General features: G+C 53.2%; 1 protein-coding gene across 1 annotated transcript; it reads left to right on the plus strand.

Moving 5' to 3' along the window:
* The first annotated feature begins 1,439 nt into the window (after positions 1-1,439).
* On the plus strand, positions 1,440-9,076 carry SRMS (src-related kinase lacking C-terminal regulatory tyrosine and N-terminal myristylation sites). Its single transcript, XM_027710445.2, has 8 exons — positions 1,440-1,814; positions 4,016-4,137; positions 4,962-5,128; positions 6,045-6,183; positions 6,622-6,780; positions 7,670-7,851; positions 8,004-8,160; positions 8,436-9,076. The coding sequence occupies exons 1-8, from the start codon at positions 1,459-1,461 to the stop codon at positions 8,627-8,629; spliced, it is 1,476 nt and encodes a 491-aa protein (XP_027566246.1). The 5' UTR covers positions 1,440-1,458; the 3' UTR covers positions 8,630-9,076.
* The last annotated feature ends 4,493 nt before the right edge of the window (positions 9,077-13,569 follow it).

Consider the following 13,569-nt stretch of genomic DNA (forward strand, 5'->3'; position numbering starts at 1 on the left):
CTTCCCTTTGGGTTGCAAGTCCTTCTGTGCTCCATCCCCAGTTCCCTTCCTAATGCTTAGGTGGGAAAAATGCACAGAAACATTACACATGCCTGTGTGGCACTGAGGACAAGGCATTTTTGCAGGTTGTTTGGCCATTATGGGACACCCAGGATGCAGGACACAGCAGATCTAGAGCTTCTGGCCCAGGGATGGGTTCAGCTAGTTCCTCATACACCACCCAGTTGCAGTCTGCAGCCCAGACCCCTAAAATTAACTTCTTGTATTTCTTTTTGAGCAGCCTCTTTCAAATCCCAACTACACACCCAAAATGAGCTACCCAGACCAACTGCAAGAAGAGTAGGATCAAAATAATGGTCTCAGAGCCAGGAGTGGATTTACCAGGCACAAAACTCCCACTAATTAGATGGAAAAGTTAGATGACAAAGTTCAGGCAGGGGTTGGGGGGTTGCAATTGGGATTTCTCACCAGAGCAGTGATGTTCAGGTTGCTTCAGGAAGATGTGAGGGGGGAATCTGTCCTTTGGCTGATGGCTGTGGTTGGAGCATGTCAGTGTCTGAGTGTGACCAGGTCTGGGGGAGGGTGGGTGTGCTGACACATCCGTAGCTGGGAGTTGTGTGCCAGGGCTCAGCTCTGGATGCCTTGCAGGTGCCTGAGGCTGATCCAACCCCTGCATCAGGCAAGGACCTTCTGAGACTGGACAGGACCCACCTCTGGTGGAGGCTGAGTGAGCAGCAGATCCCAGTGGAACTGGGAAGGGACAGGACCCTAGAGGTCCTGTGCAAGGGAGAATTAGTGGGAGGAGGTAAATATTTTAGTGTGGTAACGCTGGGAGGTCATTGTAGACCGAACGAAGAAAGGATCCTGTGTTATAAACCCCACAATATCCACCCAGGAAATATCCAAACACTTCAGATCTCTTCTGAAGTTATTTCCTTAATTCAGTTTTAACTCCCGCGCGTTTGCGGATGCAATTATTGTCCTATGGAAAAAAGAAAATATCCTCCCACACAAGTGAGATGAAGAATATTAGCTGGAGTCAGCCACTTGTGACAAGAGCTGCTTGAAGAACAGAGAGCTGTGTTTATGGTGCTCTGGTAACAAGCGAAGAGCACACTTTAAAATAATTAATAGATAAAACAACAGCCGTTCTCCTTCTTCGAGAGCGGCGAGCCCCGCTCCAGCTGTGCCTGTCTCCCAGATGTGCCCGTGGGTCTGAGCGTGAGACTCCTGCCTGCAGACTCATCCCGCCTGCAGACTCGTCTCACCAGATGAACCAGTTTCACTTTCAGAAATAGGAAGTTCGCCGGGAAGGGCCGGCGAGCGCCCAGACGCGTGCGAAGAACGCGGGGCGGCAGGATGAGCTGCCCGGCCGGCGGCATGAGCCCGGGATCACCTCTTCCTCCGGCCCCCCGAAGCGCGGTGGCATAGCCCACCGCACCCACCGCATCACCGGGGATGGAGCAGTTTGTCAGGAAGCGCTTGAGCTTCCTGACATCCTTCTGGAACAAGCTCCGTCCCCGTGCCGTGACGGAGAGCTGCTCCCTGGGGTATCTTGGTTCTGATTCCGTTTCGCTGCACTCGGAGCCGAACTCCATTTCCTTCATCCCCAAGTCTTCTCTCTGTATCGCTTTATACGCTTTCACAGCCCGGAGCTCCGAGGAACTGAGCGTAAGCGCAGGGGACAAACTGCGTGTCCTCAGAGAAGAGGGGGAGTATGTGTTAGCCCGGCGGCTGCTTGGGGAGCCGGCCATGGGCTACGTCCCTGCTGCCTACGTGGCCAACCTCAGCCAGGGCACCTCAGCTCACCGCCCGTAAGTATTCGATGCTCTGGATCCCTAGGGGGATGGGGCTGGACCAGGGTAGCACATCCCTGTGCAAGGAAAGGAAGCGCTCATTCTCCGCAGCGATGGGGACAACGAGCTCCTCGTCCCCTGCTTTTGCCATCAGTGGTGCTGGGACTGAGCGGGGATCTACCTTGCCCTGGGCATCCCGGTCCTGGAACTCCTGCAGCTCGTGGTAGTGTGGTGGAGAGGTATTTGGCACAGCAAGAGAGATTTGGGGGATGTGCCAAGGGGAAGAGGTGCCGGTGCCCCTTCCCGGCCGCATCACCCTCGCACAGGATAGGGTGTTTCTGGGCTGGGATGCGGTGTGGTGGTGGGCACAGGTTGCAGCTATGGTGCCAAATAAACAGGCTCCTACTTGCTCCGGCTGCTCTCTCTCTTGTCCTGCATTAAAGGGGAAGCAGCAGGGAGGGCGGGAGGGAGTGAGCTGAGAAAACTTGTACCTGAGCCCTGCTAGCTCCAAAGGGCTCGGGAGCATGGGAGGAAGCAGTTTCGGTTGGTACGAGCCAGGAAGCCCAGAGATGTGTAGGGCCAAGATGTAGTGCTACCGCTGCTGCCATCTGGCTCCTGCTTATCCGGAGCTGGGGGCTGCCTCCCTGTCGGTGCCTCTCCCAGCCGACACGGAGCTCGGGGTGATATCTCAGCCGTCTGTCAGCTGGGGAAAGCCCAGGTTCATCGTTGCATAAGGCAGCCTGGTCCCGACACGTCGGGCAAAGCGCCCCGAGACACTGCTGTTCCCTCTGCTCCTGGCCCTGAGTCACGCCGAGTGCCGGGGAGCGCAGGGCTGGGGCGGGTGTGTCCCTGGAGACCCCTGCGCTGGCCCTGTGCTGTGTGAGTGGGGGTGAAAGAGAGGAGCGGGAGAAGCCTGGGAAGGGTCCCCAATGCGAAGAGGCAATGCTGGCAGCCGGTGGGATGGCAGAGACCTTCCCTGCGTGAGCTTTGAGGGGACAGTTGGACAGGCTACAGCGGAACGTGTGTTTGTGTGCACATGTATGTGTTTGTGTGCACGTGTGTGTGCACCAGCCGTGCACAGCTGGTGCCCAGCCCCGTCCCGAGGACAGGGGTGAGGAGGATGCAGAGGCTGGGAGGGCGGATGGCAGTAACGAGCACACAGACTCCGCGGAGCCGCAGGTCGGAGCTGGGTGGTAATTTGTTCAGCTCCTGTAACCCCATCACATATAATTTCCTGCACGGCTTCTCAGACGCTGGCGATCCCAGCTAATGACAAAACCTTCAGCTTCTCACGTCTTGGTTGCCTTAGGCTGGATGGGGTTCCACACGCTCCCGTGCATCCCGCTGCATCGGGACGCAACCAGCCAACCTGCCTTTCCTTGATGGGGAGTCAGTGATGAATCTCAGTGCTGTGACACATCAGAGGGGTTTGGCTGGTTCTCCCATCCTCCCCCCGGCTTGGTGCTGTGAAGTCCCCAACCAGCACTACCAGATGTTTGTACTGATGCCATTTCCTCATGGGCTTAGAGCTGTTTCTGTCTATAAACCGCAGGTCAAGGAGTGCAAAGTGATCCTGTGCCTGCAGGTGTTGCTCTCGTGGCAGGACATAGGTATAACCCCACCAGAGCATCCTGCACACAGCACCAGGTGGTTGTTGCTTCATTCACCACAGGCTGTCGGCCGAGGTGCTGCACTGAGCCACGGGCATAAACCTCCTGGGTTTGGGATGGGGCTGAGACCTGGACAGCTCAATACAGTGGTGTTCAGACACTGATGGAGGAAATGCCCCATCCCTGGCAGTGTTCAAAGCCAGGTGGGATGGGGCACTGAGCAACCTGGTCTAGTGGAAGGCATCCCTGTCCATAGCAAGAGGGGTGGAGTGAGATGAGTTTTAAGGTCCCTTCCAACCCAAACCATTCTTGGATTCTCTGATTCTATGAAATGGTTTGCAGTCAGTGAGCTGCAATAAACTGCAGCAAGTGCCTGCAGAACCCACTCAATGAAACAGCCCTGATGCAGGCAGCCACACTTACAGGTTCTAAGACATGGACTGGCTGCTGTGCCACTGGCTTGGTGGCTGCAAGGATGAGCAAAAAGTCGGATCCCAGGAGCTGCTCCCCCTCCCTGGCTCAGAAGGTGCAGGATGCCCCGATATGGATGCAGCTCCATCCATGCACCATCCCCTTACACTGCACTGACTCCTCTGCTCTGCTCCCCAGCTGGTACTTCAGCAGGATTAGCCGAAACGAAGCGGAACAGCTCCTCCTCTCGCCTCCCAACCAGCACGGCTCCTTCCTTGTCCGGGACAGCGAGAGCAGCAAGGGCGAATACTCTCTCTCAGGTGACTTTGTGGCAATTATCCAGAGAAAATTAGCACAGGGAAAGGAACCAGTTCCTTAAGGCAGCTCCTGGCTTGGTCAGCACGGGGTGAAAAACAAGGGAATAAGTTTAAAGCACTTTTCAGCACCTTGTTGAAGTGAACCAGCTGCTTTCTGAGAGCGCAAAGCTAACAGAGAAGGGCTGGATTGCAGAATTACTGCGGTAAAGGAAAGTGCGTGGCTCCCGTCCGGGGTAGGAAAGCTGTAAACATTTCCCCATGACTTAATGATGGTGTCATGGCACTAACTCCCAGGATTTCATTCCAACAGCTTTTGTCATCCGAGGTTGTTTAAAAATATGCTGCCACTCCAGATTATCAGGGCCTGGGCTGCACAGACCAAAATCTGAATTCAGAGGGGTTTGGACCAGGCAGTGCTGTTACAGTCTGGTCCTATCCACATAAAAGCAATCCTGAGAAATTCATGGCAAACTCCCCATCCCACTCAGGCTGTGGGAGTCCCAGCTGCCACTGGTTTATCCACCTTGAGCAGCTCTGCTGCTCTCTGAGCAGGCCATTTCCACAGGAAATAATCCCTAATAAAAAAACATCACCTCTGTGGTCCAAAGGAGCCCAGCTCACCCACGGGCAGGAGTCCTCTGAGCCAGGAGTTGGGAAGAGAAGGGATGTGGGGATTGGGATATAACACTCCAGGGGCGAGTTGTGTTGCTTCAGGATGATTAAAAGACTGGGTGTCTGGAAAGGAGAGAGGGTGAAGTCAGCAGGAAGGTGGGAAGGAGCTGTTGATTGCATGAGTTGAGTTTTCCCCAACCTGGGCTTCCCCACAGTGCGCAACCACACCAAGGTCAGCCACTTCCGAATCTGCAAGAGCCCCAGGGGCAGCCTCTACATCCAGAAGGGACACCCCTTCCCCAACATGGAGGAGCTCCTCGCCTTCTACATGGAGCACTGGAAGGTCATCCAGAGCCCTTTGCTGCAGCCCTGCAGCCCTGCGGTGCGTACGCCAGTGGCACGGAGCAGCCCGGCTCCCAGGGATGAGCAGGATGGAAAAAAGGAAAGAAAGACTAGGGAAAATAGAAATAATTACTCTATCCATTTGGGATTTGAGCTTTATTAAACTAAATTTAAAGCCCACCTTTAGTGTTGCTGCCAGCATCACCTTTTATCAGCCACGCCAAGGCTGGGCATGGCATTTCTATGGATTTTTGACTGGGAAAAGTTAACAGAATCTTCTGAAATGTCTTCTCCATCTCAAAGACTAGAAACCAAGTTGTTACAAATCCCTTCAATACTGATTCTGGAAATACCTGTGCTTCCAATTTTTTCCTGAAAATATAAGACCTACACATTGCTTTTATATAGTTTTCATACCAATTAGTGTGGCACTCATAAATCTAATTACAGTATTAATCCCAAATTGCCAACTCATTTCCTGATTAGAATTCCATCCACTGATTACGACTTAGAAATAGCAATTAAACATGTGAATAATCCAAGAGTGAAACTGAAAGGTGTAGTATGAAAGAAATGCCTAGTGAGCTGAAGTCTAAATCAGTCATATTACGCAATAATATTAATTTAATTATTTTTATTTATTTGTGGAAATGGAAAAAAGCCATTTTGAAGGCTGATTAGGAGTGAATTATAACTTGAACTCCTGATATTTTGTGTAGTCTCCCAAATCTCCCCCTTGCACACGTGGGCTCCCAGCAGAGGTCAGGGAGATGATGCCCCACTTGCTTTGTGAACTTTTAGCAGAGGGAAAAGCAATGCTCGGGCTGCAGCCCCTGTGCACACAGATGGGGCAGCATCATGTCCTGCTCTGTGGGCATCAAAAGCTGGTGCAGGCTCCACAGCAGGTCCTGCCTGGCTGGCTGCTCCAAGAGTGTCATTCCATGTCCATTTGGCAGACCCCCCCTGAGAGGGATGGCTGGGAACGCCCACGCTGGGAGTTCACCCTGCGGAGGAAGCTGGGAGAGGGCTACTTCGGAGAGGTGTGGGAAGGGCTGTGGAGGAACACAGTGCCAGTGGCCATCAAGATCATAAAAGGTACGTGGAGAATCAGATGTTAACAGCAGCCAGCTGGGTCTGTCCTTCACTGCCACATCAGTCATACTCTTTTGTTTCCTCATCCTCTTGGTCACTGTGACTGTTTAATCAGACAAATTATGGTAGGACCTGGCAAGGAGCCACTGGACTGTTTCTGTGGGCAGACCTAAGCTTGGGCTGCATTGCTATAAAATGGCTCCAGTCAGTGGGTTTGGGATCACATCAAGTCAAATGTGTTAGTGAAAATGGGATGCAATGCCCCATGGAAAACACCTCTTGGCTGTTTGGGTCTGAGACACAGTTTGTGCAGACATAAGCTTTGAAGGCAGGGGTGGGCTGCAGGGAGGAAAAAGGTCCTTATCCAAGTTGGAGGTGCTGAGGTGCCAACAGCCACATGAGAAAGTAGCTCACAATAGCTGTGTTGGCTTTCTCACTCAGCTGACATGAAAGCAGAAGACTTCACCAAGGAGATTCAGAACCTGAAGCGCTTGAGGCATGAGAAGCTGATCCAGCTGCACGCTGTCTGCTCTCTGGATGAGCCCGTGTACATCATCACTGAGCTCATGCGCAAAGGCAACCTCCACAGCTACCTCAACAGTGAGTACCGTGCCAGCGCCACGGGGAGAGGGCTCCTGGGGCACTGCTGGTCTGGGGGTGCTTTCTGTGCCCTGTGAATCTGAATGGGGACCCTAAGAGAGCACCAATCTGGTTTTGGTCATTTTCAGATTAGTGGTAACACAGATCAATCCATGGGCACTTGATGGAGACGGTCTTGGGTGACCCCAAGACCCAAAAACATGGTCTGGTGTCCATGCTGGTAGGGACCTTCATTTCTCCTTCTTTACCCACCCATGGTCTGCCTGCTCCCACCAGTGCACACAAATCCTACTGCTGTGCTTGGGCAACTCCACCTTCTTTGGGAATGAAATGGCCAAACCTCCCCATGGGTTTGTTCATGTGCAGAGCTCATAAGAGGCCATGATCCACTCATCATCCTACCAACAGGTTATTTTTCTTGGCCTTTCTTTTCCTGATGCAGTAATCAGTCTTGAAAGGAAATAACTGCTCCCACTGAGACCTGTTTTTCTACTGGGTACACCTCCTCCCACCCACACTGGCCTCGTTTTTGGTTGGGGCTCCAGAAGCATTTGGTGCTGGAGGAGCTGGAGCTCACAGGCACAACAGGTTGAGAAGCCTGGTGGGAGATTTGCATGGCAGAAGGTCACCTTTAGCTTTGAACAAGCCATGAATATCTGCATCTTCGTTGCAGCACGTGGTGCCTTTCAGAGCTCCATTCCTGAGGAGCGCATGGCTGTGCTGAACTTCCCACACAGTGCCACCAGGACAGTTAGCCAGGACCTCCAATTCGAGGTTTTACATGCTCCCCTAGTCCCACATTGCCGGCACAGAGTCTCCCTCCAAACCAGAACACCCAGAACAGATGTTGGTAGATTGCCCCCAACTCTTGGATCATCCGGATTAATAGGTCCTGAAGGGAAGTCCCTGGGCACCTCCCACCTGCTCAACATCGCCTGCCAAGTGGCAGATGGGATGAGGTACCTGGAGGAGAAGCACATTGTCCACCGGGATCTGGCAGCCCGAAACATCCTGGTGGGAGAGGAACTCACCTGCAAAATTGCTGATTTTGGACTTGCCCGGCTCCTCAAGGTCAGTCCCGTTACCCTGGGCCACCAAGCTGCCCCGTGCTGCAGCTGTTCCCTGCCATCCTCTTTCCCAATCTGTGGCTCCAGCAAAGCCTCAAAAGCAGTCTCCGTGTTGATCATCCCATCCCTCATGTCCCATCTCCCATTGCTTTTCAGGATGACATTTATTCCACCAGCAGCAGCACTAAAATCCCGGTGAAGTGGACAGCCCCAGAGGCAGCCAACTACCGCACCTACTCCCTCAAGTCCGATGTCTGGTCCTACGGGATTCTGCTCTATGAAGTCTTCACATATGGACAGATCCCGTATGAAGGTAGGGCTGCCAGCACACTCCTGTGCCCTCCATCCACGTGCTGGGCAGCTTGCCCATGGTCCCCAAGAGCCAATGTGTCATGAATTATTGTATTGTTCCTTCCACAAGGGATGTGGAAGCAGCTCCTGGAGCATGAGCAAGTTATTGTCCACTCTAGGCATGGTTTACAGGGATTTGCCATGGTTGTAGAGTGGGTGCAGGAGCTGGGGGAAGGAAGGTGGTATGGGCTGGAGGATCTCCCACATCCTTCAGGGCAATCTTCTCCTTCTTTGCAGGGATGACAAACCAAGAAACTGTACGGCAAATCACCAGGGGCTACCGCCTTCCCCGGCCCAGCTCCTGCCCTCCTGAGATCTACAGCATCATGCTGGAATGCTGGAGTGGGAACACGGAGGAGCGTCCCACCTTCCTGGCCCTGCGGGAGAAGCTGGGCTTCATCTACAGAAGGCTGCTCAGCTCCCTCTCCTGAGGGACCCCTTCCCACCATCCTTCCTGCACAAGACCCTCCAGGCCAGCTCTTGCCAAGAAGTTCCTTTCTGCTAGTTTGCCCTTTGAAAGGGCTACAAGGAAAGCACATCCCCCCCAAAAACAGTCCATGGTCCCTCGCAGTCAGGATGCAGGGAGGTGGCAAAGGGAAAAGGCAATGAGTTGTGGAGAACTCGTTGCCAGCACTTGGCTGTGTAGCAGTCTGGAGAAGCCCTGTGGTAGCAGAGGCATCACCCAGAGTTTACATCTTCATTCAGCCAGTAGGGTGGGAGGTCCCTGCCACTCCCCACACCAACATGAAGGTTTGCAGTTCATGTTCAGCTGTGGCTCCCCTTGATTTTTCTTGTAGTGTGTGTCCGGTGTATTTATCAATAAATGTGTGTGCATCCATCTGTGGGAGTCCTCGCAGGGCACTGCTGGATGCTCTGTCCATACCACATTGCTCTGCTCCCTCCCAGGAATCATAGATTGATTTGGGATGGAAGGGATCTTCATGGTTCATCTTGTTCCAACCCCCCTGCCATGAGCAACGACACTTTCCACTAAACCAAGTTGCTCCAAGCCCCTTCCAAGCTGGATGTGAACACTTTCAGGGATGGGTTCAAGGAACCCATCAAGGATAGGTTCAAGGAAGCAATGGTTTGCAACCAGTCCCACTCTTGGAACCACAGATATAACCATTCTTTGGTACCTGTTCATCCAGGTACACACTAAACCCCAGTGTGCCTCTGCCAGCCCTTTCCCAGCCAGCAGCCCTGCTTGCCCTGAGAACCCTGCACAGGCAGCTCCTCTCTGGGCTGCTCTGCTCTGGATCCTTGTCTCACTCACCATCGTGTGTTAATTCCAAGAAAAATATATGTTTGGGATAAATTATCTAATGTCTTCTTATCCCAGGTGCAGGCAGGGAAGGTAAAACTGCTTCACTCAAAAGAGAGTTTTGCTCTTTACCCCACCCTTGGTGCAAAGCCAGGAGATGATCCCACCACCCCCAGGTCCTCACTGATCCCAGGGCACAGCATTACGGGGCAACCTTGAGCCTCTGGTCCCTCCCAAGCCGGGGGAGCATTTGCTCCAGCCAAGTCCCTGTTGCCCATCCTGCCCATGCACAATCCCAGAGGCCAGGCTGTCCTTGGCAGCAGTGGAAGGACTCATGGAAAAGCAGCACTGGGAGCAATGCCAAGACTCCAGACTGCTGCAGGCAGCCTCTCCGGGGTGGCCTGAGTGAGGCTGCTTGAGCACTAACACACTCATGGCTCTGGTGGCAGGAGCACGAAGTGCTGTGGGTGAAAGGCAACTGGCACTGAATTCTTCCTGATGAGCCTATTTTGCCTGTTTGCAGGTGGCTGCTGGGACTGAGCCAACAGCTGTGTTGGAATTTATAAAGTTAATAAAGTTTATGCAACACTCCCCACGCCTGGGCAGTGTCCGTGCTGTGTGGAACGGCGGAAACAAGTCTGGCTGTTAATTGAGCAAGTCTCAGTGCACAAGGGGCCTGGAAAGGGGAGGCAGGAATGTGGTTTAGGGGAGGGATGAGTCCTGCTCTGCTCATGCTTCCGAGCGAGGGTGAGGCGGTTGCTGAGCCCACGGAACTGCAGCCGTGCCCGGGGAAGGCGGCAGCTCCCGGTTTGAGTGTTCCCAGGTGGAAAAAGCAACAGGTTGGGTTTGGACACGGTTGCAAGAGGAAACCCTAATTTGTACAAGGATTTTTCAGCCTGATCAAACGCTTGAACAGAGAGAACAGCTATGCACAGTCAGGTCCTGCAAGAAAATAAAGACCGAAGCTGTGTCTGGCAGGTGAGGAGTTCATGGCGCACCGAGGAAGGGCAGGGACACCTGTGGCACAGGCACAGTGGGGCTGCTGCAGCATAGAATCATAGAAAGATTTGGGTTGGAAAGGACCTTCAAGATCACCTTATTCCAACCTTGTTGCCGTGGGCAGGAACACCTTCCACTAGACCAGGTTGCAGAAATAGGAAGACATTCAATTTGCAGGTCTGGTTGCCACCAGATGGAGCTCAAAAATAAGCAGGAGAAGGGTGTGCATGGGGTGATGGGGTGCTGGGCCTGGCACAGGGCGATGGGGCTGGTGTGGGACACCGTGGTCCATGGTGGGATACCTGGAGAGGCCAGTGAGGCTGGCAGGGCTGCAGGCAGCCTCCTGCCTGCACCAGCTCATCAGACACATGGCTCCAAAACAGCTCACTCAGCTGCTGCAGTGACCTGATGGGGATGTGGAGCAGGGAAATGGGGGCATCATGACACGGTGCTGCCCACAGCAGCTTTTCTTTCCTCCTCCTCCTCCTCTGCTGCATGAAAAGCTGATCCATTACCTGGGTTTGCCCTCCAGCACAGTCTGCTGGGTTTTGGCATTTCTCCGAGTCATTATTTGCTTTCTAAAAGTAGACAGAGTTGGTGGGGGCGGGGGGGAGCCCAAATTTTCCCATCTGCTCTCAGGATCTCAGCCTGGGCTGGGCACTGCAGCTCCCCCCAAAACTGGATCAGGCTTTTCCTTAAATCCATTGCACAAAGGCAAGGATGGTGTGGCCCCAGTCTTTCACGGACCCCTCTGGAGTGGGCACTGCAAATCCTGCTGTTACAGCCATTCTGCTGCTCTGTTTGCAGCCTGGCATGTGCCCTCTTTGTGCATTCAAGGATTGGAGCCTTGACCCAATGGCATGTGGAAACAGTGTCAGGCTAATGCAAGGTCTTTGAGCTGCACAGCTCATTTCTATTTTTAAGATCCCACATCAGCCTTTGAAGGGTGAGGGGGAAGCAAAACTGTTGGAGGAAAAAAGAAAACAACAAAACAACCCCAAGCAGCAAGAGGCAGGGAATGAAAGAAAATATTTCTCACCAGAGGCAACGAGGTGGTACAAGGGGCACTGCAAGGGATGAGAGTGAGCAGAAACCTGGGAGTTTTTTACCAAATATGTGAGTTAATCAAAAGTCAAAACACCTCTGGGGGAGCAGAGGGGGGATGACAATCTCAGTGGAGTTGGTGCCATGGGAGATGGCATTACCCCTCTGATAGCAAGCCCTGTGGAAAGGGGGAGGATGATTAGGGAGGTGTATAGTGTATGGGAAACCCCTTTGCTTGTCTTGTTTCTACTGCTGTGTCTCTCTTGCTGTCTCACCACAGCAGGCAGCACAATGACACGAGACACAGGAAGTCAGCTGGAATCATAGAATTGCTGGGATTGGAAAAATCTGCTGATATCATTGAGTCCAACCATTCCCCAGCACTGCCAATCCCACCTCTAATCCACATCCCCAAGTGGCACATCTACAGGTCTTTTAAATCCCTCCAGGGATGGTGGCTCCACTGCCCTGGGCAGCCTGTTCTCATGCTTGATAATTCTTTCAGTATGGAAACTTGTCCTGATATCCAATCCAAACCTCCCCAGCACAATTTGAGGCCATTTCATAGAATTGTGGAGGGAGAGTTTTCTCTCATCACTCGTTACTTGGGAAAAGAGACCGACACCCACAGCAGTGGAGATGGAAAAAGAACAAAAATAAACTTGCCTGGCTGTCAGATGCTTTTCCTAAATATGTCTGAATGCTGTGGAGGTGCAAGAAAGGCACTAAAAGCCTTTCAAGCCCAAGCAAACAAGGCAGTGCCAAAGGCTTTGCTCTCAGCAGTACCATGAAGCTGCCTGGGAGCACATCTGGGGGGCTGTTCCTGTTTCTTCAGTCCCACCAGAGAAGGAGTCTGAGTCTGTGACACTTTACAGACATTCAGAAAAACACCCTTTAATTCAGCAGGGGGTTTCCGGGCAGTTTTGCTCCACTGGACAGGGAGCCATGGGCATAAGGGCAGCCACAGACAGGTTCTGCAGTCACTGCTGTAAACCCAACCCACCTTGCAGCAATGTGGGAATGAATTTAACCTCCATCCAGGTTGGAGGGGCATCATCAGTGTGCCCAGCTGAAAAGCAGGGGTGCAGGATTGGTATCTGTGCTCTGCCACTTCCTCCCCCGGGTGCCTGGGGATAGTTGTTGGGCTTGACCCTCACTGATCACGAGACCAGAAAGCAAATACAGCAATATTGACTTTACCTTTGTGTGTCCACACTGTAATCTGCAGGCTTGGAAAAAAAATGTGGGGCTTCTGCTGGGAACCAGCAGTTGAGGAGACTCTGCTGCTGCCCTGAGGCATCTCGGGGGTGAGCAGCACCCAAAAGGGTTTGCTGAGACAAGGAAGGCCCTGGAGCAGTGCCACAGCCATGCTTTCCAGCTTGCCAGCCAGACAAAAAGCCTTGTCTTGTCTTACTCAAAAAGGATTTATTTTTGCTTGATTTTCCTGTGTTCTGGGAAGTTTAAAGGCTGCCATGTGCCTCTTGTGATACACAGCCCCCTGCACACAGGTGGAGCCACCCCACAGACAGCAGTTTGCCTCCTGGCTGGAAGTTGCATCAGATCAGTTGTGGGGTGATGTGCTGCTGTGGACATGGGGGTCACCCACAGGGTGCTGGCAGCCTCCAGGGTTCAAACTGTGTACCCAAGGCTGCTGGGCCCCTCCATGGCCATTTAGATGCACATGCTTATACAGGGAGAACAGAGGTCCCACTGCTGTCCTGGCCCTTTAAAGGGACAAGGGACACAGACCCTCCACCCCGAGGACAAGGAGAAGCAGAGCTCAAGGAAAAGCTTACTCAACACTTTTCCCAACCAGAAACAAGGAACAAAGCGAGAAGTGACCTCAGATGCCCCTGCAGCACAGATAGAAAGCACAGCAGCCCTGCCCCCCCTAATCCCCCCTCCCCAGCTGCTCCCTGCCCTCCTCCCTGTCTGCCTTGGGGCACCAGATGGGGAAAAGTCATGGCTCGGGGGTCCCATGACCTCAGCTGCCATCGGGGCTGCAGCACCTGGTGCACACAGGGACAGCCCCACACCTCATGCTGTGGCTGGAAGTAGAGCAGG

The sequence above is a fragment of the Pipra filicauda genome, unplaced genomic scaffold (assembly GCF_003945595.2).
Source record: "Pipra filicauda isolate LSUMZ 115617 unplaced genomic scaffold, ASM394559v2 scaffold291_size933811_pilon, whole genome shotgun sequence".
Lineage (NCBI taxonomy): Eukaryota > Metazoa > Chordata > Aves > Passeriformes > Pipridae > Pipra > Pipra filicauda.

What these genes read in the sequence shown, in the direction of transcription:
- SRMS (XM_027710445.2), top strand. Translation starts at nt 1,459, where the DNA reads ATGGAGCAGTTTGTCAGGAAGCGCTTGAGCTTCCTGACATCCTTCTGG. An exon ending in GGGCGAATACTCTCTCTCAG is followed by an intron (nt 4,138 to 4,961) that starts GTGACTTTGTGG and finishes GCTTCCCCACAG; the next exon opens with TGCGCAACCACACCAAGGTC. An exon ending in GGCCATCAAGATCATAAAAG is followed by an intron (nt 6,184 to 6,621) that starts GTACGTGGAGAA and finishes TTTCTCACTCAG; the next exon opens with CTGACATGAAAGCAGAAGAC.